This window comes from Pseudonaja textilis, chromosome 4, assembly GCF_049901715.1.
Source record: "Pseudonaja textilis isolate UNSWEBS1 chromosome 4, rPseTex1.2, whole genome shotgun sequence".
Taxonomy (NCBI): domain Eukaryota; kingdom Metazoa; phylum Chordata; class Lepidosauria; order Squamata; family Elapidae; genus Pseudonaja; species Pseudonaja textilis.
This window is the reverse complement of record NC_141993.1, coordinates 62,519,801-62,545,741: the sequence shown is the minus strand read 5'-3', so window position 1 is coordinate 62,545,741 and position 25,941 is coordinate 62,519,801. Positions and strand designations below refer to the sequence as shown.

Below are 25,941 nucleotides of genomic sequence, written 5' to 3'. Positions count from 1 at the left end.
AGTGTGGTTGGACACACAAGGAATTTGTCGGTGCAAATACTCTCAGTATACATAAAAGAAAAGATACATTTGTCAAGAATCATAAGGTGTAACACTTAATGATAGTCATAGGGTACAATAAGCAATCAAATCATACCAGGAAACAGTCCATATATTATAAATCATAAGGATACATGCAACAAAGTTGTGGTCATACAGTCCCAAGTGGGAGGGGGTGGGTGATAAGGAGTGATGAGAAGATTAACAGTAATAGTGGTGCAGACTTTGTAATAGTTGAAAAGTGTTGAGGGAATTATTTATTTAGCAGAGTGATGGCTTTTGGGGAAAAACTGTCCTCATGTGTGCAGTGCTCTATAGCATCGTTTTGAGGGTACTAAGGAAAATATTATTTCTCTGAGTTCCCAGATTGGAAGAATATATTACTTTCAGATTAACAGTCTGATACAACATACTGCTTCACACAATCCATGCATTCAAGATCTTTCTGTCTATGTTATAGGTTATTAAAAAAAATGCCTTTGACCTTGCATTGTACATTAGCATATAATCCTATTACACTGTTCCAACTTGCTAACTATTTGCAATTAATTTTTAAAGTAGAAGCTGAACGTAAATAAATAGGTGGAAAAAGGACTCATTTCATATGAACAAATCCACAGCTTGGTATTTGGTATGGTCTTTGAAAAGCCTGCAGTGTACACTTATACCTGAAATGATTTTTTTCAACACTTTCCCCACATCAATTAGAGAAAATACAATGCAAAAAATACAATAAAAGCTTATTCCCAGCTTATTCACAATGGAGCTCCAGCTGTGCAATATGTGATTTGCTACTGATCGAAGCAGCGCTCTTGCATTATGTAAATTCTCAGAACAGGGAGATACAGATGTTACATTCTGTCATTGTTCTTGTCTACAGGATTACTTTTCATGTTGTTTTTATAGGTACATAGGTTTCCAGTCACATGATTTGGTTAGTCTCCACCCTTCGAGGAAAGACAAATTGTTTATGTGGCCAGAAATTGTTTGATACGTTTTGTGCAGTGTTAATTTTCAGTTTTGAAAAAATCCTCAATGCATTGTTGCAATAATAAGAAATCATTGGTTTATATTCACAAATTTGTGAATATAAAATGGGATAGTGCATATTTTATATAATAAACCAATAGAAACCAAAACTGATATATGTACAAAACTTGTACAATGGTGTGAAAATCCTGGACTTGCAAAGGCTAGGTTTCACATACTGCAGAGTTAATGGTCATCTGAAATATACTGAAATATAAGACTCAATTTTCCAATCGACTAGTATGATAGTCTTGGCAGAAGGAAATGGAGGTTTATACCAATCTACGTTAAAAGACCAAAACAACCCATAACAATAAAGCAATTTCTATTTATGTGCAATGAGCTAAACTAGAACGTTTGGTATGAAGTAGGTTTGTGCTACTTCTGGCTGGGTTGTTAATATTTTCAGAAATGCACTGTCCCATTGATGTTATAAACATTTGCAAGTTATGGTAAAGAAACATTGATACATGAAATGAAAATGTTACATTTAATTGAATTTAAATACATATTTTAGACAAGTGCATGAAATGTTCTTTCCATGATAATACATTTGTACTAATTGTACTAATGCAGTTCTATTAGAGATATAAGAGAGTAGTTAAGATGTAAGGTGCCAGATATCTTGCAGTGACAGAACCACAAATATTTTCAGGGAAAGGGTACGTGTCTGTGTGTGTGTGTGTGCATATACTAGTTTTCCTAGTGTCCATATGCATTTTATATGTGCTTAACATTATCTGTCTTCTTACTATGAATAGGGTTGTGTTGGTGTAAAGGCAAATATGTATTTTGCTATATGCTATGGTACTTTAAAAAACACAATTGCTGTGTCTGTAAGAGAAATGGGACATGTTGTAAAAGACAGAATTTTTTAGCTTTGCAAATGCAGGTTCCAGTTGCTTCCATACGTCTTGGCTTTTTTCACTAAAGTTTTGAACTTGTGAATGTCCAGAGGTTTGGTTTTTGATTGTTTCAGCTTGCCCATATGGTATAGAAGGAAGGAAGGGAAAGAGAGATTACCAGCTTTTTCTTTGCATAAAGGAAAAATAGGCTATCCATTCCTTTTGTCTTCTTTCCTTGCTGTCCTTACTGTAAGTGAAGCCAATAAAATATCTGTATATCTCTGCTCCAAATGTTGTTTTGCACTCTGTTCATTGAATAATTCATTTATCCTTTATTTGTACTTTATAAATAATTTGATTTATTAATCAAACCTATATTCTACCACAATCACAGTTCTCTCAGCAGTTCAGAAAATAAGAAGCATAAAACAAATACAACCTGAACATAGTGCAGGGCATCAGGCCCCAACCCAGGGATGGGATTCAACCAATGTTACTACCAGTTCATTGACTATGTTTTGTGTGCACACATGTGTGTATAAAACAACCTTAGGCTGTGCTGCCTGGATAGCTGAAAAGCACTGTGCGCAGTTGTGCAGCATTTGAAAAGCCTCTTTTTCCCTGCTTTTTCAGCCATGCCATGCAAAGCAGCTGAGATTGAAAAAGCAGAAAATAAAGGACAGGTAAGAGCCCAGGTGGGCGGGTGGCCCAAACAGCAGCAAACACAGAACCGGTTGGTGTCTGCTGCTGCTCTTCAGAGCTACCACTCTATAGAACTGGGCAGAACCGGTAGCATCCCACCCTTGCCCCAACCCTCTGGAAAGGCTCTACTGCCAGCTTTCTCCAGAAGATGGACATTGTTGGGAAAAAGACAATTCTCCAAAAGGGTACCATTCCAGAGTCCTGGCTCCATTATTAAAAAATAATGTTTCCAGTGTCAGTCATTCAAAAGCTAGAGGACAACCAGCTGCCACTCCGAGCATGATTTAAGTGCAGCGAGGAGATAAGTGCAGGTAAATGTGGCAATTTTGGTGTTACATTACAAATGGAATGCTATAAAGTGTTATTAGCCTTTGATTTGTCAAATAAACCACACTTGGCTGAATTTGCTCAATATTCTAAGCCACAAAAATCAACACTGGTGATTGATATAGAGATTTGTTGAGAGGGACACTTGAAATAAAATCTTCAATCAAAAGATTGTGACTTGATCAATCACTTAAATCTTCCTAAAAAGCTTCCTAAAATACTACATTGCTTTATCTACAAAGCATAATAAACGTGCATCATACAATGCATTGAAATGACTTTTACAAAATACTTATTTGCTATTAACTTGTCACTTATGTACTGTATTGTTTAGCAATAGGAAGAGCAAGTTTGGTTGGAGTTTTGACAAATGCGCAGCTCATATAAAACAGGAAGGGAACACGAAGAAATGCAGGATGGCAGCATGAAGTATAGCAGCACACAGCTGAGGAACAAGTGAACTACTTGTTGACTCTAAGTTATACCTATACAACTCTATGGACATATACTTAGGTAAATGTTTATTTCTTGTAGCTATCCTCCTGCCATCTAAAAGTGATCTAGCATAGTGATCGCCAACAGGTGAGCCGCGGACCACTGGTGGTCCATGAGAATATTTTGGTGGTCCGCAGTGCGCCCCTGTCTGCAACAGTGGCGATACTGGCAGCGGATGGACTGATGCGCATGAGGAGGGAGGGGAGTGCATGAGAGATCATGGCATTGGAGCCCTGAAAGGGGGTGGGGGTGGGGGAAAAGGAACCTCTAAACTGGTTCTGGGTGGTGGAAATCAGATGCCTGGAAGCCAACAAGCCACATGCTGAAGACCAGATGGCTGGCGGTGAGGTGGGGCAATTCTGTAGTCTCCCTAGCAAACCTGTGTTGTGCCTGCTGCCTCCTGTTTCCGCGTATCGTGGAGGCTGAGCAGCAGTGGGAAGAGTGTGGCCCTCCTGAGCCACAGGAAGTTTTTGCCAGCAATGCCCTCAGATGGGGAGGATCAACCCTTCTGTTCAGGACTGCAAAGCACTCATCATCCCTCTGGCAGCTGCCAAGCCTCCTCCCACCGTGCTTCTCTTCCTCCTCACCAGAAGTGCTCACACGTCCGGCAGGAAAGAGGAGGCTTGGTTCCTTTCCCCCAACCCCCACCTCTGGGGACAGATAGAGGGGGGGAAGATAGAGAAAGAGAAAGAGGAGAAAGAGAGAGGGAGGGAGGGAGGGAAAGACTGAGAGATGAGAGAAAGAGAGAGAGATATGAGAGAACCCGGTGTTTTGTTTTCTGTGGGTCCAAATGAGTCTTTGAGTATTTAAGGTTGCAGAAACAGGCAGCCAAACTAAGTGCCTGAAGGACCCCATCCTGTCAGTGGGAGTCCAGCGAACAGCATGCTGGATTCATATTAGTGGTCCACGGGATTTAAAATTATGAGTTTGGTTGTTCCTGAGGTCCAAAAGGTTGGTGACCCCTGATCTAGCAAGCTATTATAGTCCATAGCCAATTCTCTCTATAGAGAGCCTCACTTCCTTAGGCACAATTCATATATGGTAACCCCATTAAAATCTTCCTAGTAAGGAATAGGATGAGAGATAACAGTAGGGAGAGCCAGACAGAATACCAAGAATCCTACTATTTGGAGATTTATACTTATAACAGCTGCATGTTATACATTCATACATTACAAAGAGGAAATGTAAATACTAATATATATGTATATGTGTGTCAGTTGGAAATTCTTAAGTATCAGTACAAAGGAAACAATCCAACAAATATTTGGATTCACTCCCATCCCATATGTTTCTGTAGAAGCAAGTTGCATTAATTCAGTAGGAATTATATTAGGACTACATATAAGACTGCCTTAAATTACACTGAGTATAATTGAATAGGATTCTTTTCTTCATAACCTTCAGAACAATTAAATCGTATTGCAAGTAAATAAAACTTGTGAATAGTAACGTGTGAATAAAACTTGGGTAATTATTTGTATCATAAATTCTTTGAACAATTTGGCAATTCAAAAGATATAAAAGAAAAGGGAAAATAGAAATAATTGGTGTAGAACCCAATTGCTTATACATAAATAAAATTAATTCATGTAAAATCAATAGAGCAAAAGGAACTAAACCAAATCTCACTTGCACAACTGTTTCTTTACCCATCCAGTGTCTATTGATACACAGACATTGCAGGATTAAAAATCAATGGTAATTTTCTGGTAGACTTTTATTTCTTTTAATGATGTTTAATGACTGTAGAGGTGTCTCTGGGATATTGCCCAACCATATCTAATTTGTGGGTTTGGATGTTAGGTTTGAGAATTATTATTTTAATGTGACTCCATTTGTATTGGTTGTGCCAATTGTTTATCTTAATGACAAAGTTTTGCTTCTATATCTTACTAATGCTGTGAAATCCTTTGAAAATCTGTCTTGGAAAGTGAGATAGGGACTGCGCTTATGTTTTATTGTTAAGATTGAAAGGTTTGTACTGTATGTACAGAAACTACCACAATACAATTTTTTTAAAAAGATCTTACTTCAAATTTTTTAATGGCCACTGTTATTTTTCCACTTAGATCAAGAAGTTTGTGAGTAGGATCTTCAAAGAACTGAACATGTCACAATTGTGTTTCAAGGCACAACCTGAAAGCACTCTCTCCCTTTCTAATCAATCCTTATGAAAATGTTCAGAAAAACTGGCTTTGATCCAGTACTATTAACTTCTATAGGCATTTACTTCCATAGATTTTCAGGGATTTGGGGAAAAATAATCTGCATTGAACTGTATAGCAGTACTAGATATTGTAACCATAGAAACAAAACATCTTAAAAGCATTTTCTGAGCAGCCCTGTATGGATGAATAAAGTAAGTGCAGTCCCTAACATGCAAGACATATCAGCAATACCATACAGCAGTCATTATAACAGGAAAAGACATAAGCCGTGAAGGGAGTTATGGTGCCAGACTGATAATATTATGATTAGCCATGACAAGACCTTTGGTCTCAGTGGCTGCCAAGAATATGCCAAAAAAAGTCTGCTTCCTCCCAATGTTCAGATAGTTAGGGACATAATGGGAATCCAAATCATGCAGATGAGAAGCAGTGAAATCTCTTTATTTGAAACAGAAGCGATAACAGTTTTGTAGCTATGCTGCTGAAACTGTATTTAAGGAAATGAAATTATGAACTATAAAAAGCATGCCTTGAACTACTGTACTTTAATGCATAACTGTCAGAGTTGAAGGACATGGTGCGAATTACCTTGATACCGAAAAAGAAAATTGACAGTGAATGTGTTTTTTTTAAAAATCACTTCATTCATTTCATAAATATTTTCATTAACATGTTTCCTTCTTGTGACAGTTTCCAGAGCAATTAAAACCTAATCATCCCCTGTGCAAAATTGGTTTGAAAGAACTGTGTTAGCACCATGCTCTTTCTTGTTTTCTTAAGCAATTGGTTTCATCAAAGAGCTGTTCCAAAGATTACATCAGCTGGAATTACAGGCTTGCTCACATCCCCATGAAACTCAGTTGACTGAACTCCATTGCCACCCAAAACAGCAAGCTCCTTTGTATGTGAGTGACTATAAACATTTCTTTTAAGTGAAGGCAGATACAACTGCAGATATACCAAGAAGTCCTTGTTTCAGAAAAAGCCATTGGTATTTCTTATTGAGAAAAAGGCATTTGCAACAAATTCAGATTATTTAGAAGGAGAAAAGAATAATGAAGGGCAAATTTTCTTTGAGTCTCTTGCCTTGCTTATATAACATCATTTAGATCCTGATCTCTGTCAGAACTGGTTCACATGATTTGTCAATACTTTAGCTGCTGTCTGCCAGAGTCAGTATACTAAGTTGCTGTAGGAGTAGAACCTTGTTACTCTATGATAGCAACAAAAAAAAAATTAAAAAAATTGAAAGGATGCCTTTCTGATTTTTTCCCCCCAAAGACCAAATCTGGTCATCAGTCAGTTATCATGGCTATCAGTGATCCGCAGCTCGCAGAAACTTCTAACTTTTCATAAAATTTTTGGCTGGAAAAAAAATCTACTAGCCTCCTAATTCACTTATATCTGATAAACAGTCTTTTTATTTAATGATTATTAAATGCTTTTACTTGGTTTTGTGATGATGTGGGATTGGCATTTAATAATTTGGTTTTAACATGAGCTGCTCTTAGATTTGTCACATATATACTATCTCTGTATTGTATTTCTGTCTCTGCTGTCTGCTGCTGCCTGCCTGCCTGCCTACTTATCTATCTATCTATCTATCTATCTATCTATCTATCTATCTATCTATCTATCATTACAGTCCAATTCCGGGAAACAGCTACACTACCTGTATGGGATCACTGACAAAAGTAATTAGAAAACATGTTGGAACTAAACAGAGGTGTTTGTCATCTAGGGACTTGCATTGTACAATCCTTTCACTATTATTTTCATGTGACCATTTACTTTAAGATGCCAGCATGCTTGTTATACTCTGACTATGAAGGCTAGAGAAAATATTTCTGCTTCTTAGTAAATCAATGTAAAGATATTCTGTTTTATTCATTCATTCAAGGCCATTCTCTTGGCTTCCTTTATAACTACAGTTCCTGTATATGATTGTTAGCAGGCACTTATGCATGCTTTTCCAGCTTTTAATAAAAAACTAGTTTAAGCCTCTGAGTATCGTGATTAGAAGATCACAAGAAGGAATATTGCCTAAAACAAGCAGAATAGTTCTCATGCATTTTCAGAAACAGTCACCATGAAAAAGGAAAGAACAAAAACTGCCATAATTTTGTCTGTGTGCAAGTGTGTGTGTGTTTCACACAGTGGATCAAATCTTTCCTATATCTGCATCCAAGCTATCTGGTTGTGATCAGATGATTACAGCCCAAGGAAATGATTGGAGAGAGCTGGCTGGCTGCAGCTGCACTGTAGGCTGTTTGCAGGGACAACGAGCTACTGTTTTTTAAGCATAGCATCAACATAGAAGTTATTTTGTGGGTTTCAGGATGCAGCTATGGGCTGTGCTGCCAGCATTGTTCTGCTCCAAGCCTTTCGTTCAGTGGTACAAAGGAATTGTGTGCATATTTGTAGACGACGGCAAGAGGAATTGTCACATGAAATCCTGCCTCTGGAGAGTGATGATGAAATGAGCAGACCCAGAACTCTCAACATTATGGTATAGTATACTTTTATCAAGTGGGTACAGTTGAAAGGGTAATTAGGACAGAAGCTTTATTTTGTTTTCTGGACTTACAGTAGGGAAAGAGAATAATAGAACATCTGCTAACACTCCTGAAACTGTGAAAACCTCTCATTGAAATTTTGTTACCTATAGCGTGCAGCTGATTTTCACTTTCTTCTACAATGAAGGTAGGGAAGGCTTGTAGACAAGATGACATTTTGCTATTTCATTTGTTCTGTGTTTTATTTTCAGTCTAATGAAATGTAGTGGCTTGCGACCTAATCATCATGCATAGCATCTTCATTCTTGAATCCTAATACGTAGCCAATATGTAAAAACTATGCATCTACTACAAACTTCTCTTGCAGCACAGCTATGTTTTTGAGCAAGGGGTTTGTACTGCTTGCTATAATAGAAAATCATTCTTTCTTTCCTGTTATTAGATCTGATTTATTCTTGGTTAAAAGAGTCATGTTGATACAAGTGAAAAGACATACCTTTCTTTTGAATCCAGGCCTTTTATTGCCTTTGGATTTCATTAAGCACATTTAAGAGTAGAAGTCTAATGCATTGGAAGTTCACCCACTTCCAGATTTTGAAAGCATACCCTTTAACTTAATTACTTAGTTACTTAATATTTTGCTGGTCCGGTTATAACATAATATATTACAAAACTGATTCTTGGTGTTTTCCTAAATTACCATGATTATAGTATTGCATTAATATATTGCCTGAGTTTTCACAAAGCTATAGGTATGACATTCCTTGACACTGCTAATAATGTTCAGAACTGTATGCAATTCTTCATTGGATATATGGATATAAAGTTTCACTGAATATAACCAAGGTTCCTCCTACACTTTATCCTACAAATCTGTTTATAATTCAGACATACTTTGATACCTGAAGGATTATTTGTAGTCCAGGCTCATATCTCACAGTTTGTATTGTAAGAACTTTCTGTCTCTCTTGTATCTATATGCAAGGTGTATCATCATTCATTTGTATTATGTTAAATAAAGTTGTGGTCCAGATAAATTGTTCCCTAATTTTAGCAAATGATATTTCCAGTATTCAAGGTAATTGGCTGCTTAGGGACAAATTGTTGCTATGGAAATGATCCTGCTTTTTAATATATTTCTAACACTCTCGAGCCAAAATCACTAGGATAGTATATATAATGCTAATCCCAATAAACATAATAAATCTAAGAAAAAACAGTATGGCAGTCAGATTAAAAACTCTTGCTTTTTAGTAAGATAGGGAAAACGTAGAACAAGATGTAGGCCTGAATCGTATCATTGTACTGTACTGCTAAGCACCACTAATTGTGTGGCACATTTATGACAATATGCCAAATATAAATAAAGCCAGTTTTTACCCGTGTCCTCCCAAGTGAAAATTTCTACTCTAGAAATTATCTTGTAAAACAAGAAACAATTGCCCACATCCTATGAACGTACCTGAAAATAACCTGGAGTCAAATGCCATTAATGCAGTGAATAGATTCCACAAATAAAAAAAGCCAAACAAATTATGATATATATCTAGAATGCTGATATAGTATAGAAACCATGACTGACCAAAACCTTCACACAACCTCTCCCACTAAGACAATGTGTGAGAAAAAACAAAGCTGTAATCCATATAAATGTGATTTTGTTTTGTGGATTAGCTTGGATGAAAATACAGTATGCAGGGAAGTGAAGGTATTGGTTTAATCATGAATGAAAAGCCTAAAATATATGTTAAAATCTATACAACCAAGGTGTATGTCTGGGTTTATAAAACTAGAATCCACCCATCCCAAGTTGATGATCACTGCATGATACACTCCTGTAAAAGGTGATAATCAGAGATCCAGAAATGAGTTTGTGCAAAAATTGTGCAATGTTCTTAATGTGAATAGAAGAAAAATACTATCATAGGTGACATAAACTGATGTCTGGTAATGAGTTGAGAAAATGCAGAAAAAGTGACTGAATCTTGAGGAAACATAAAAAGAAATAAGAATGATAACTGGCTTAATGTCTAATTTGCTTATAAGAAAGATTAAAGATAAGCAAGGATATAAGGGTGAGAAAGTTTACTGAATATTGTCACAGTATTTTTAGTTAGTGTCAGAACTGGATTTCAGAGAATTGGTGGGAATAAAAAAAAATAAGTGAAAGAAAAGAGTGAAAATGAACAATTATAGAAAGAGATAGTACATGTGTGTGAAAGTCTTGGAAAATACACTAATCTCTTGAAATAATGAATTAAAAGCAGACATGAGGCAAGAGAATGTGGAAGTTGCTTAGAACAGGGTGCAAATGATGGCTCTATGTTTCACAGTGGCATAGAAGAGTGAGGATTTACAGTAATGAAGAAAGTTGCTTGGTGGAATGATAGAGTGAAGGTGGGTGTGAATTGACATAAGAATAATTGCTGCAAAAAGGATGAGAGAAAGATATTACATACATTAGATGAAAGATGATAGATGATAGATAGATACATAGATACATAGATATATAGATAAGAGATAGATGAGAGAGCGAGTTGCAACAAAGTAGTTAAAGAGAGTAAGCAATGCTTAAGATTAAAAAAGAAATGCAGAGTTACATGGATACAAATTAAAAATGTTTTGAAAGAGAATGAAGATGGTTAAGCAAAGAGTAAATATAATTACAGATAAAAGTGAGAAAATATTTGGGCTGAATATGAGATGATAAAATGCTGGAAGTAATATTTTGGAAATCTGTATGAAGATAATAATGCTTTATCTAAGAATAGAATTGATGGAATAATTAATTTCCAAGAAAAAAATCAAGGCTTATATATACATGTACAGGTTGTTGTTGTGGGGAAAATAGGAGGTCTGTTGGATATGTTTTCTGCCTTATGTTATTTGTAAAAACAATAAAGGCAGGATACAAATAAATAAATAAATATTCTGATCCAATCCAATTGATTCTGAGTTATTTGATTTACATGGAAGTGAAGCATGCAAAAGAATGCATGGAATATATAACAAATTATTTAATATATTGCACAATGTTAATATAAGAATGCATGGCATTCCCTTGGTTGTTTAATTGATCTATAGACATGTGTATAAGGAATTTTATAGCATTGTACAGGTATATTGCTTAAGAAATGTGAATATACTTTTTCTATGCAGTTCATGTTTTGTTGCTAGCTGAGAATCCAAATGATTTTCAGCAAATGCTAGGTAGGTTTCATGATTCACTTCAGAGTATAGATCTTAAAACTTGCTCTTAAAAAGACCAAGGTAGCATTCATAAGAAAGATATAATTGCATGTACTTTGTAGAAACATTTCTGTCATCTGGTGATTGTCCAGATTTTTGTAGTCTATATAATGGGAGTTGTACTCCTGGAACTGCTTTCAAATTGGAATTTGACCCTAATATTTTAGACTGGAGCCCTGTTAAGTAGAGCTAAATCTTACCTTGCTGTCTGGTTGTTTTATAGGTCACTCAAAAATTTTGTTGTATGATCATATTTATTAATTATTAAAGTTGATGTATTTTTGATTGATTTATAATGCATGCATCACTAAGCTATTCTAAGTAGAAGTACCTAATAAACAACATTGTGTACCTTCAATAACACATTCTTATTTATATAACTATTCTCATGTGAAACTCAAATATTGATTCCTGATATCTCAAATATTTCTTGATTTTATATAAATGGCATAGTACTATGTGGTGACCAATCAAGCTGATTAGCAGTTTGGTCAATTAAGCAGTTTGGTCAAAAAATTATGATTCATGATTTTTGTATTGAAACTATCATTCTAATCTGGGACATAATAGCAAATATACACAGCTAGCTCCTTTTGGGGTATCATAGTGATGAACAATTAGAATGTTATATTTAAGAATTATACATGTTCAAACAAAAATAGAGTCATGAATGATTGGATGCTAAAGGAACATTAATTGAATAATAAAATTGACTAATTTGAAAGAAGTATTTTGATGAGGGCTCGATTATATAGACAGCATGACAGCATGAATGAACATCAAATTACAAAACAAATATATAAAAGAAGAATAAATTGATGGAGAAAAAAAACAGACTGGGAATTTTTTAGTTGGATAGAGTTAATAAGTTCCTAGAAAAAAGTGAGGTAAGAATTTTAAAAAGTTAAATGCAATGTTTGATTTGATGTATGGAAATGTTGGAAGCAATGACAGTAAGCAAGAGTAAAGAGGTATCATGCATAGTGTTGATGTAAACTAGATTCTTATCTCACTTTCTTCCACTTACTATATCTTATGTGTTTTCTATGATCTGTATAATGTTGCTGTTTACTTTGACAATAAAGAGTGGGATGGTATGCACTCATTAGATAAAAATAATAAATGGACTAATGGGTAGTTCCATGTAGTTCACAAGCCATATCATAAACAGTCCTATTGTCAGGTTCCATAATGTTAAAGAAATCCCAAATAACACTGCAGAATATTAACCCAGTCACATATCCATGTGACATATTATTCTGAGCAAAGATGAGCAATTTTATCCATGAGGGATCTAGCAGCCATATCACTTCAATATGCCATACAATTGATTCCTTACTTACTCTTTCCTAAGATACCATAAACAGAACCATTTGATGAGAAACTATTCATATAATAGGCAATGAGAAGTGTGTTTTTACCACTGTAATTATCACAAGCTGGGTGTGGCTTCGTACCTGTTAATAGTCATATTCATTGTTTATTACCGCTGTCACTCTAGACATCCCTTCACTTCCTACATTTCACAGAGTTCTTCAGTAAATCAAGAAGCACATGGGATCACTGACTGAAGAAAGGCTATACTGGATTCCAATATCCTGGCCACCTCCCTTTTCCACCAAACAATTAGGTATATGATGGAACTACCAATTTTTACATTTTCTGAGAAAATCGCAAAACATAGCAGAACTTCTTAATTCACTGCCCTAAGATACAGCTTTGGATTTCTCTTACATAAATCCTTTTTTATTAAGCCCCTGATTAGGGGATCTCTTGCATACAGTATCTGTTTCTCTCACCCAGAGGGCAGATCTCCCACAATGCACCTAATCTCTTACTTAGAACCAGATTAGCTTTATTCACTATCAAATCCTTTTATCAAGGCTCAGACATAATTCATCCATGGCCATAGCTATAAAAATATATGTCTCAACTCCCCTTTTTCTATGTTGCAAGATTTGATTAATGCCAGCATGCAAACCAAACTTAGGACCTTGTGCTCCTTTAAGTACCAGCGTTATATCTTTGGCTCATGTGCTGCCTCATCTGGAGATGCCTTGCCTGTTTAGATCTGGGCCCAGGTTTTCCTTTCTTGACTATCCAATGAAAATGGTGACTAACATGTTTCTTGTTCATTCTCAAACATGTAATATTGGAGGAAAGTGCATCTACAGTGTCTTCCTTGTCGGTCCCACTTATTCTATAACATATAAATTTATTATTAAACCTTTGTTATAGGTTGATTATGTGTATGATTGTTTAAAAATATGAAGTTTATTATGTATTATAATGTATTATTGGTTATTTGTTGAAAATGACTACCTTAATATCAATTATTAAATCTGAAACACTGAAGCTTGTTTGGTCTATGGTATGTTGATGCAAAATTTATCTCTTTTTTAGATGCCAATTTTAAAGTATGCTGTATGTCATATCAAAAGATTAATAGGTGTATGAACCATTAATGCTCTAAATGATGATGACTAGTTACCACTGCAGAGTATATATATGAAAAGATTTTTATCAGACTAAATTCAATTGGCTTTTATGGTTATATCTCTCTTCTATGCTTTCTTTTTTGCTGATAAATAGTTATTTAAACTGAACAGCTTTCTGTAAACCTATTACCCTACCAATATTATGAGAAGAAAATACTGCTGGATCTTATTAAATGAGACCTTTTTAGAAAATAAGTATGATACAGTGCAAAATCAGGTGGCTACTGAACTATCCATACTGCAGCCTAAGTATAAAGATTTCACCAATGCATCCCATATAGAAACATCTTGGAAAAGGGAGTCAAGCACTGAGTAAATTGGAATCTATGGGACTGTGTGAATACAAAATGGTAGAGTGTGATATTGATGAAAACTGTATTTCAACATCCACTAGAAAAATAGGACATTTTTCTGGGTCATTGTTAATAGACTGCTGTTTCTTCTGGAAGCTGTATATAATGTTAGGTACTGGTGTCATAAATATGAATAGGTATGAATATCCCAGAAAAAAGCAGTATTTGAAAAAAGGACCAATAAAGGGAAAGATACTAAATGCCAATTGACTTAAAGATAATGCTAGAAAGAAAAGCTAATGTTACAGTTGCTGCTAGAAAGAAGAGCTACATAGAGGAACTGCAGGCAAATAAAACAGATGGAAAAAAAGGAAGTTAGAAGTGAAATCAGGAGCTTGATTTAAAAAAAAGTCTAACATAAAATGCTCTAATTAAATTGGCACTGTGCTGTTATTAGAATTCACTGTTTAACTGTGGTCTCACATTGACTTGTCTTAATACTTTTCTAATATGTTGTTATTAGTTTGAAAATTCCCCTCCCCCCCTCCTCTGTACAGAAAAAAATAAGTGACCAATAAGTGCTTTGCATTTGAGACCCATGAATGCTTTTATGTATATATATTCCTGAGTCAGGAGAGGAAGCTGTTCTTCACAGCAAGCAAATAGCATTCATTTATTTTAGGATCTATGCTAAGTATCCCATGTAAATATGTGGGCAAATATTACTGATATCAGTAACAGGGTTGGTGTATGTCTGACACACTTAGTCACAATAATTGTGCCTTTGCAATCCACAACTCTGAGCCCCATCAAATAGCTTTTACGTTCTATGGAAAAGTCGTTCCAACTGGGCCAAATGCTGGACCAAAATTTGTCTTTTTGCCTCCCAAAGGGATTGCTTCCTGCTGAAGAAATTTCAGCCACCCATCCTCATGTTATTTATAGAGTTTGTTTTAGGGCTGATTTTGATTCTACTTTATTGGCCTAGTTTCCTTACTTTTTCATTGTTCTACATCAGTGATTTTCAAATTTGGCAACTTAAGATATGTGGATTTCAACTTTCAGAATTCCCCAGCCAGCATGAAGTTCATACATCTTCAAGTTGCCAAGTTTGAAAAACACTGATGTACAGAATCCCAGAGCTTCTTGATCTAAAAAGCTCCTTTAGCTTTTGTGTTTCCTTGGGATTGCATTATAGTGTGTAAAGCCAAGAAGCCTGCAGATCGCCAGATGTACTGGTGTATACTGAAAGGATACTGATATGTACACTACAAATTGTTTTCTTTTTCCTTCTGGAAAACCAGTTTTGAAAGGGAATAATAATTAAAAAGAAAGAATAGCTTTCGGAGATTTAAAACAAACTTCCAAAAAGATATCAAAGTGATATCATAGAATGAAAACCAACTCTTATTGTTATTAGTTTATTATATTTCCATCGTGTTATTGCAGCAATTAGTCTAATATTGTACATTCCATGCATGTACTAGATGAGGTTATATGTAATATATTTGACAGTCACCAGTTTGGGAAAGACTAACTTGGTTGTAATGGATTTTATATTCTCAGCCACAGGTTTTTCTGTTTTTAGTTCTTTTCAAGTAATTTGTCACAGATTGAACATGTGATCCTCAAAGACTCTTAAATTAACTAAGCCACAGGCATATATTCCAGCAGACATTGCCAAAACAATGGCCAACTGGTTGTGTTTAGGAAGCTTGGAATAGAAAACAATAGTCTTTTTCTACTGCTGGTTCCCTGCAATTAGTATTAAGCTATCCTGCCTAGTATTCAGCAGTTAGTTATATCAATATTGATAGCCTCATCCTGAAAGAATCTGTCTGGTCCCCCTTTAAAGCTATCCAAATTGGCTGCCCTTACTAGAACAGCTGGCAGTGAATCTTTTGAATTACCCAAGTCCCAACAAATTCAGTTTTTCGTGTTCACTGCACTGGATGGATTTTTAGTTTTCAGCGTATACATTGTAAGGAATGCTAATTGGGGAAAATAAAAACTAACTTGGTTTGTTTTCATCCTTCTCACATATGATTGGTAAGGGGAAAGGGGCATTGTCAAGACATATCCTGCTAATTGTTACAGACAAAACAGCTTTTCAAAAAACAGTGAATGAGAAGCATTCATTTTATTACACCGACTCGAGAAAGGATATATGATGATCTTCTATGTTGCCTGACCAACAGTTTTTAATATTTTCTTAAACAGGATATTTTTAACTTTTTAACTTCTACTTGTAATCATGAGACATATGTCTTTTGCTATAAGTGAAATCTTCATTGTAAACTTAGCATTTTCCTCAATGTATTATTCCATAAAATGTGTTTGTTTTATAGCTTTAACAGGACGCCTTTGAACAATCTCATATTTAAGAACGATTCTCATTTATAAATTAGTGCTGTATCTTCACTTCACTCCACAATTGTAATGTATATGGTTGCTTTTCTTTTTCTCCTAATATTTGGAAACTTAGGTCTGAATAATACTTCCTTCAATTTGAGTGTTTTTATTAGGAGTGATCAAATTATCCTACTTACAAACAGATTTGGGAAATTGCGTATGAAAATATTTGGCTATTCATTCATACCCATCAAAAATATGCTCTAAGTTCAAGAATAGACAATAGCAATAGCACTTAGACTTATATGCAGTGTTTTACAGTCCTCTCTAAGCAGTTTACAAAGTCAGCGTATTGTCCCCAACAATCTGGGACCTCCTTTTACTGACCTCGGAAGGAGGAAGTTTGAGTCAACCTTGAGCTGGTGAGATTCGAACTGCTGAACTACTGGCAGTCGGCAATCAGCAGAATTAGCCTGCAGTACTGCACTCTAACCCCTGCACCATCATGACTCACAATCTGTACCCTGCCTGATGTTACTAAGCATCCAATCTCAGCAGTGCCAGCCAAAGACCAATTTTGAGGAATGATAGTTACAATAATTGAAATACAACTTCTGTTATGGTTCACAATTAGGCATGGTGGCTGAGCGTGCATGAAGTTTGAACATGACAAAATCTGGTGGGCCACAGAAGGAGATTCTGGTTCCTGAATTCCACTGTTACCAATTGTTTCTTATCCTCCTACTTCTTTGGATCTGGTGTTTGTCTTTGCCAAAGGAAGGGAAGGGAAAGGTTGGAATTCACTCCTCTGTCTTCTTGCAGAAATTGGCTGTCTTTTCCATGACACTCTTGTCTTTTCCAACCCATTTCAGTGCATCACTTCACATTTTCTCAATGGAGAAAGAAAGGAACAACTCTACATTTGAAGCAATTATGGTTGGCTCCATTAAGAGCAGGCACATTTTGCAGGTCATGGTGATGCCTACCTTGCTCTCCATGTTTTTAGACCCTTTGCTGCTAGCTTCCCTAGCAAAAGCATCTGTGGCAATCACTCTGTTTCTTTACTATACCTGTGTTCATCCACAGGCTGTTTCCCTGGGTGAAGAATAAGCTAGATTGAAAGAAAAGGGAACAAAAAGAAAAGGCTCCCTTTTACCTCCCTTGCCAACATCCATCCTGCTATCACTGTTTACATCTTCATCCTCACAATATTCTCTTTTTGCATAAGCAACATTATACAAAATGCAAAAAAGAAGTCGGAAATAGCAGGCAAAACAAATTAAAGACATGAAATAAAAGAAAAGGCTGCACCTTTTGGGAATATCCATGTTTTGGGATAGTATGTATTCCAGCTTTTTGTATTAAATTCTATGTGTGTTTAGTTTTATTTAATTTCCATGAAAACCACAGTCATTTTTGTCTCTTTCTGTAACATTGCAACACCCCCCTCCCCCAAAAATCCTAAATCTGGTTACCTTATGAGATCTGGTACTTTCCACTGTTTTTAGCTATTTTAGTGGATGGGCAATTTGGTTAGTGGGTAAATTATATTTTAAAAATCTACAAATAATATTTTTATTTTATTTTGGAGTCTTGATGAAGTTCTATCTGAAGTTGTACAGGAATACCTGGTGCTGAGTCTGCGTATGTGGTTATTCTTAAAAGCTTTTGCAGAAAAACAATGTTTATGAGCCTTTAATATAATGTAATAGAATGGTGCTGCCTCAATGATAAATATATAGAAATCTGCATTAATCATGAATATTGAAGTTGCTATAAGGACAGAATCAGAGGTGTCTGCAGGATCTGATACAAAAAAAATGAAGATGATGGCCATGATAGTGTTATATCAAGTCTGCCTGTTTGTTTGTTTGTTTGCATGCAGTGTATGTAAAAACAGGCAAAACTTAGTCACAAAATCAACCATATTGTACACTGCCTTGCCCACAGATGAAGTACTGCTAAAATGCAACATCATTCCACATTGTATTTAACACAATTTCCATCCAGGAGTACCAAAACTGATGAGAGAACTATTCTCCAAGTTCCGTTCTGGTTCCATGGATTCTAATGAGCCCATGATTATGATTGACTCCACACTTCTGATACTGAGCAAGAAACTCAGTATCAGAAATGTATCAGCAAGCAAAAGATACATTGGTGAAATTTTGGTGCAAGGGGGGAAAAGTAATGAAGTGATTGAAACGTTTAAGAGATTATGGGCAGCATAGGGAGAAATTATGAAAAAGGTGAACTAATGAATGAATAGGGGAGAGATGAATAGATTCCACAATTCTGAATGAGTTCTGGAACTGTGCACTGGCATTGTTCTGAGGAGCACTGAAGCTAGTAATGCTGAGGGTGAGTGATATGCCTCCAGATGTGCTGCTTTGGTCACTTGTCATTCTGCCTTGAAAAATTGCAGGAAATTTTAACAGCTTCTGTAACCACTGATGGTTTGTTTCTGTATCTGAAAGGAAAATGCAAAAATATTTTCATTTTAAGCAGATGCTCAGTCTGGCTACCTTTCTAGCCACTGCTAAAATGCATTGATTCAAAGCCAGAATCTGTCATGTCGACATAAATCTCCTTTTAAGAATCATTCATTTTTATAACTATGTAAATAATTATGTAAATATATGAATAATGAATATATGCTTCAAACTGAATGTAAAAATAATTATAACAATATTTAGTAATAACTTATATACTTAGGAATATGTCAATGTGAGTGAACACTATTATGAACATGCTGTAATGAGTGGAAATATGTTTTTAATTGAGAAAATATGACCAATAAAGATTTTTTTTTAAAAAAAGAATCATTCATTTTTATCTAAGACTAAGGGCAATATTTTGATGAAATGCCAAAAAATTGAATATCAGGAAATTAATCTTGTTCCATTCTTCATACTTGCAAAATAATAATAATAGTTGAATAGATTTATGATTAAACTGAACCATATAGTTTTGGGGACAGCAAACAGATACCCTTTAAACAATGTGGTATAATCCATAGTTGTTTATACAGTTCTCTTTCTATTTTTCTATTTTTAAAACTTAAAGCATGAGTGTTGTTGTCCTAAGATGATATTAGGTTGGAGAAGATTTTTGTATGCTGCAGTTAAGCTAGTGCAGTTTTTAAATCCTGTTTTTCATTACATGTGTTAAATTTCCTCATATCCTGTTATGCTACAGCTTCCAAAAATGAAAGAGAGAAAAAAAATTCCAGACTTTGCAATCTTCATGTTGTCCATACATTTAACAAATCTGTCACTCATAGTCATGCCTGAAAATGGACTAATTATTTGTGAAGACTAAAATGGGGATTTCCAGCTTAAAGACATCAGCTTTCTCTGATTTTTCAGGCACAAAATCATACTCATAACTTCAATGTTCATCTCCTTTAGTTGTACTCTTATCTTTATTCCACTTTTTTGTCAACACCACATGGAACCACTTACAAAACTATAGAATATTAATATAATCCGAATCATAAGTGCCATTTATAGCTTAACCAAATGAAATCAGCAATGGATGACAAGAAAGAATCAACATAGATGAAAAGAAATTCCTTTTGAAAACCCAGTCAGCCTCATTACTTTAGCCTGGACCCTCAGGGGACCTTTCTTGGTATAAGGCTGTACCTGTTTATTTGTTTCTCACCTGTTTGTTTGTTTGGATAGAAGCTACCAGTTGACCTACCTGGCAGCTCACTACAGTCATACCATGACATGATAAAAGAAGTCAAACAACCATCCTCCAGTACTGCATCTACTTTTTCTCCATCTAAGGGACTCAGTCAGCAGAAAAACTATCAGAAAGAAGAAATCTTTAAGAATATACTTTAAAGGCTTTTATACAAATGCAATCATGAATCTAGTTAGGCATGAGATGGTTCCTATTCAGATGGTTCCTATGCAGAGCTCTCGACTGGTCTTCAGTAAGAAGTGAAGAGATCATCTACCTAATATGACATAGGACTTTGCTATTTGAGGGATTATTACTTCTATAATTCCGTTATGTTGGCAAAGTAGGCCTGTTTTAGATTCCCTCAATTAAACAGTGTCATCTTTGGGAATCCAGGAAGGACGACTTCTCTGTAGCAGCAGCAGGAAGAATGAGGTTCCCTCTTCTCCCCGGATATTCCAAAAACCCTTGAAAACCTGACTATTTGCCTTAGATTTAGGGTTGTAGTTCTTTTCTCTTCCTTTTTTTTTTTTTGGTTACCATACACTATCATTAGAAAGAAGGGGAACTTAATTTAGATAGATTAGCTTGACAAAGGAACAGGAGAATTAACAAAATAAGTTCCAGTGACTGAAAACTGAGTCCTTAGTGCAAAATGAATAAAGCTATCCTGATCACTCAATATACTGTATATGTTGCTGTATTTAGAATTCAAGTTTTATTTTGAAAGTGAAACAAACTATTAATTATGAAAAGGCTTGGGTAAATGAAATATTAGTATGATGTGGTTCTCGTTACCCACCATGACACATTTCAAATATAAATTATAGATGATATAAGAACACATTTTTTTCCTGCTTTTTCATAATTTCTTCCCATTGTCATCCTTAAAGACATTTGATGAATTCTATTTACTATTTTCTTAGCTACTGTTTTATTCAGTTTTATTTTGTGCATCTAACCCATCCTGTTACCTGTTTTCATTGTGATATTTTCTACTGATAACATAGTGCATTAGTAATAATCAAGAGGTTCAATGTGTCAATGATTATTAACCCTTGAATGGCTTGTGGTTAGCTTTGGAATCTGTTGATACTTTTCCCTGATTGGTTCAACCAGGAGAATTATAGGAGAAAGTCCCAAATGCCCAACAAACTAATAATGTGAAATTCAGCTGGCATTGAAGATAGTTGTAATTAGATATATTGCGTGGGGTGTGCAGATTAAGCCTATTCCTGCAGTCTGGTGAATCCTTGCTATTGAAATTCTTTTTTCTTTTTGAGCTCATGTATCCATTGCAAACAGAAATGTATGCTTCTTGAGATACAAATCTTTATGTATAATATCAACAAAAACAATGCAAATGCTTTTCAATAGTTAGTTTATAAAATTGACAACAAGGGTGGCTATCTGTGAATATTCTGATTTCTGTGAAAGGTAGATAGAAAAAACTAATATGCTTATAGCAAGATTGAATTGGATTGAATAGACAGGATAAAGCTGTACTTAGATTTTAATTTTAATCAAGATGTTCCTGAAAATACAATCCATCACATTCTCCTCTCCATTTGTCCTTAAATCTCTCTTAGCAGTATCTGCCACCCTCATGGAAAAGCGGGATTATAACAGTTCCAGAATTCCAACAACCAAGAAAATCATGTACAATTTCTCTCCCTTAACAATTAAGCATTAGAAAGTTCAGGTTGTTAAAATCATGGTTCTTCATATGTTGCACTGACTCTTGTGATTTGAATGCTTTGTGGAACCTTCCTACAAACAGAATGTTTAAATAAATAGTTCAGTAATTACTACATTTTTCAGAATGAGTATTTTTCCTTAAATTACTCTCATAATATTTTTTTTTACTTTTTAAATTTTGTATGACACTCTTAAAAACCAAATTTTCTTAAGGCAGTCAACAAGAGACAAAAGTCAATAAATTTTAAAATGGTTTAATATACTATACCTTGACTGGAAATAAATGTTTTATCCATGAAAGAATTTTGCAAAAATAAGATTGTATATTTTGCTTTGTATACACCATATAAACATGTTTCAGTTAGACTCACAATAAATTAATTAGTATTGTCCAAGCACCAGACATCAAGAAGAAATGATTGCCATAGACTGGAACTTGGGTTGGAAAGCCCAAGTCAATTAAGAATCTAACTGCTATGAAACGTTAATGTAAGATTGTTACGCTTGTTTCAAGGCTCTAAGGAACAGGAACAAAATACCATTGGGGGCATTATGAGGCTTAGAAGGGTACAACATTCCTTAGTATGTTCGGAAGCATTTGTGGGATTAATCTGTTCTGTACTTTCCTGAGAAAAAAAGTCATACTGATCAAAATGTGAATGACAGATGAGAAAGAAATTACTATACTTTCTCTGGAAGTGCATGCATCAAGAAGCATTTAGGTTCAGCTACTGCTTGGTAAGCTTCTGTGCTGTGAATATCCTTTGAAAGGAAAAGAGAACTATTATTATCACATCCCTAAAGAACTATTCCAAATGACTGATTGTTGGCAATAATTAAGTATCTGGTTGTTAGTTAGGTCCTAGAAGCAAACTTAACAGTTTTAGTTTCTTACTATAGATGATGAACTCAAATGAAGAGGGAAAGTGGGGTGAAAGTAGTAGAAAATTACATTTTGATTCATGGAAGAATGGAAATATGGTAGTTAAAGTCTACCTTCCTAGAAGTTAATATCTTCTTTTTCAGTCTTTCTATCCTTGGAAGTGAATTGAGTCCTGGACCATATTAGAACCACTACAACTGAAGACATTTATTTTTAACCAGGATGTGAAGGTTCTGAAAACAGATTCTATGCATAAACTATCCTTAAACAAAAATCCTGCAAGAAGTGGAATTTATCCAAGTTTACCAAAAGGTCATTTGAACAACAGCAATCTGTTGTAGATTTGAAAGCATCAAGAGGGTGCTTTAATTCACATGACTTCGTCCTGTCCAGCAATGTGACCCTTACACAAAAGCACGCAAATGTTTAGAAGCTGCTCTATTTGTCTTTGAAATCATTATCAATCTTAGGAAGGTGCCATTTGGTGAAATTATCCTGTTAGAGTGTGTTTCTTGGTTACAAATTGTTCTTGTTACAAACTTGGAAAGATATATTTTCTCTTGGATTTTTGAGCATTTCAGTCCTTGTTCTTGGAAAGAAGCCTGCAGTGAATGCAGTGTTTGTGATTAATGCCAAATTTTGAGCTAGTATTTTTGCTATTTCAAGGATTTCTAAATTACCATTTAAAATCTATAGTAGAGCAATGTCTTAATTTTGCACTACCATAATGCTAAATAATAATAATAATAATAATAATAATAATAATAATAATAATAATAATAATAAATAAATAATAATAAATAATATTTTATTATAATAAAATATTATTTATTATTATTAAATAATAAAATAATATTTTATTATAAATAAAATTATTATTATTATTATTATTATTATTATTATTATTATTATTATTATTATTTTATTGTAAATAAAAAATAATGCTAAACTTTTTGGAATTTATTTTGAAGTGCCTTTAATTTAAGAAACTTTAATTTCGAAGCAGATGTAATGCAAAAATGGCCATTTATTCAATAGTCCTGGGGCTAAGTTGGTCTTAATAACCTTAGGGAGCCCAACTCTAAAAGTAATACTTTTATGTGTCATAGAAGACCGTTTGGACTTCAATATGACATACTTTACTCCAAACTATTATAAGTTAAATTTTCTCCATTTAGAAGATTCTTTTGCTTATCCTGCTATCTAATTCCCATACAGAACCCTGACTGAACACTGCTTTGTGCAAGAATGTGTGTGCCACAACAATGAAATCATTTGTAGATTTACAGTCCTCTCACACCAGTTCTTTTGTTTATATAGGATTTAAGTCCTCTTCTTTTAGTTTTATAGAATTCAGAAGTTATACAGCAGCAGATATCAACAAATATTTATACATACACTATCCTTATAAACAATTCAGTCATTGTAGGGTCAATCAATATCTCCCTATTAGTTAATTGGACCTGTTAAGTTCACTGGGAATTTTGTAATGTATTTTATTGTGATGTTACTGGAGTTCAAATCTTTGTTCATGTAACATTTTAACAATAGCTTTTAGAGTTTGGTTTTATCATGCCTTTATTTTTATAAACAACTCAAGACTGTGATCATATATTCCTTCTTCCTTCATTTTTCCCACAACAACCTTGTGAGGTGAGTTGGTGGGAGAGAGCAGCTGGCCCAAAGTAACCCAGCCAACTTTCATGTCTGGGGAGGAACTAAGACTCATGGTTTCCTAGTTTCTAGCCCAATGTCTTAACCACTAGACTAAATAGGCAGAGAAATAGTATTTTGCTTATGTTCTTTGCCAATGGCTGCACTGGCAGATTTATATAGAGAGAAGATAAAGTATAAGTTTGCAAAAACTTCAACTTTTTTTCCAACCTAAATCAATTTGAAATATTTTTAAATATGTTCATATCCCATCATTATATGAATGAAATCAGTTTCTATGTGATTATGTGTCATCAAGTCATTTTTTACTCCTATTAACCACCTGGTTTAGATAACTTCATTCATCTTCTATGTAGGGGACCAATATTCCAATGTTTTCTCTTTAAAGACAAAACATAATCATTTTTTAAAAATTTGGAGGTAGGATTTGGTTTGGAGGTAGAGAGCTATGGTGACACAGTGGTTAGAATGTAGTACTGCAGGCTACTTCTGCTGACTGCTGGCTTCCTGCAATTGGGCAGTTCAAATCTCAGCAGGCTCAAGGTTGACTCAGCCTTCCATCCTTCCAAGGTTGGTAAAATGAGGACCTAGATTGTTGGGGGCAATATGCTGACTCTGTAAATCACTTAGAGAGGGAACTGTTAAGCATTTTGAACTGGAATATAAGTCTAAGTGCTATTGCTATTTAGTTTTTGTTATGATATTTAGCTTTCTACTTTCCACTTTGCTACTTTCTCTCTTGCTTTTTGCCACAATTGTAGCCTTCATTAATGTGCACTTTGAACTGTTTCTCCTTATATTTACACCACAAAGACCCAGGAGTTTCATGATTTATGGTGGAGGAAAGGGCCTTGATTCCCTTCATTGGCTGCAGATGGGAAGATTGTTTAAAAGGGCAAACTGCGCACAGCAAAGTTGCTGGAAACAAAGCGTGAAATTATTCTGGTTTGTCAAGTCTTATTGGAGTTGTGGCATCCTCCCAAGTGTGTGTGTTTCATTATCTTTTGATGTCTTCAATCCCTTATCCTGCCCTGTCTCATTAATTGCTGCAGCCATGGTTTGTGTTGGTTTTTATTTATAATTTATATGTACTTTGAAATTATTCATGAAATTAGAATGTTAGAGATATACTTTCAAATCCTGAAAAAGAATAGTTTACAAAGTACGGCTAGAGTGATGGATCCTGTGGTAAGTTTCAATGCTGCCAGGGACATTTAACATTTCCAGTTCTCTTCACATCATCATATGAGAAGGTTTTAGGCATCTGTCAGCGTTGGTGGTATTAGAGAAATGGGTATTTTATTTACACTGTGGTTCTTTTGTGGTTATCGGGTCTGTCTGGGAATTGATTCTGGGATAACTATCTTTTGTTATGGTCTTTAAAATTTTATATTCTGCAAGCAGAAGCATAATCAGGCCTCCTTTCTGTGAGCTTTCCAAAACAGCCATTTAGCTTAAATAAAATACAGTTTGATTGCCC

The 25,941-nt window shown here is 34.9% G+C and overlaps 1 protein-coding gene across 8 annotated transcripts in view; it reads left to right on the top strand.

Moving 5' to 3' along the window:
* DOCK10 (dedicator of cytokinesis 10) overlaps nucleotides 1-25,941 on the top strand; it is a 167,726-nt gene that overhangs the window by 23,217 nt on the left and 118,568 nt on the right. For 4 of the 8 annotated variants that reach the window (XM_087933213.1, XM_087933214.1, XM_087933218.1 and 1 more), the window contains exon 1: nucleotides 7,877-8,117. The exons of 2 other annotated variants lie outside the window; for them this stretch is intronic. In XM_087933213.1, coding sequence (XP_087789339.1) covers nucleotides 7,956-8,117 — 162 coding nt within the window. In that variant the 5' untranslated portion in view covers nucleotides 7,877-7,955. Of the gene's footprint in view, nucleotides 1-7,875; nucleotides 8,118-25,941 lie in introns of those variants that run through there. 2 more of the 8 variants (XM_087933219.1, XM_026701521.2) reach the window with 2 other exon arrangements.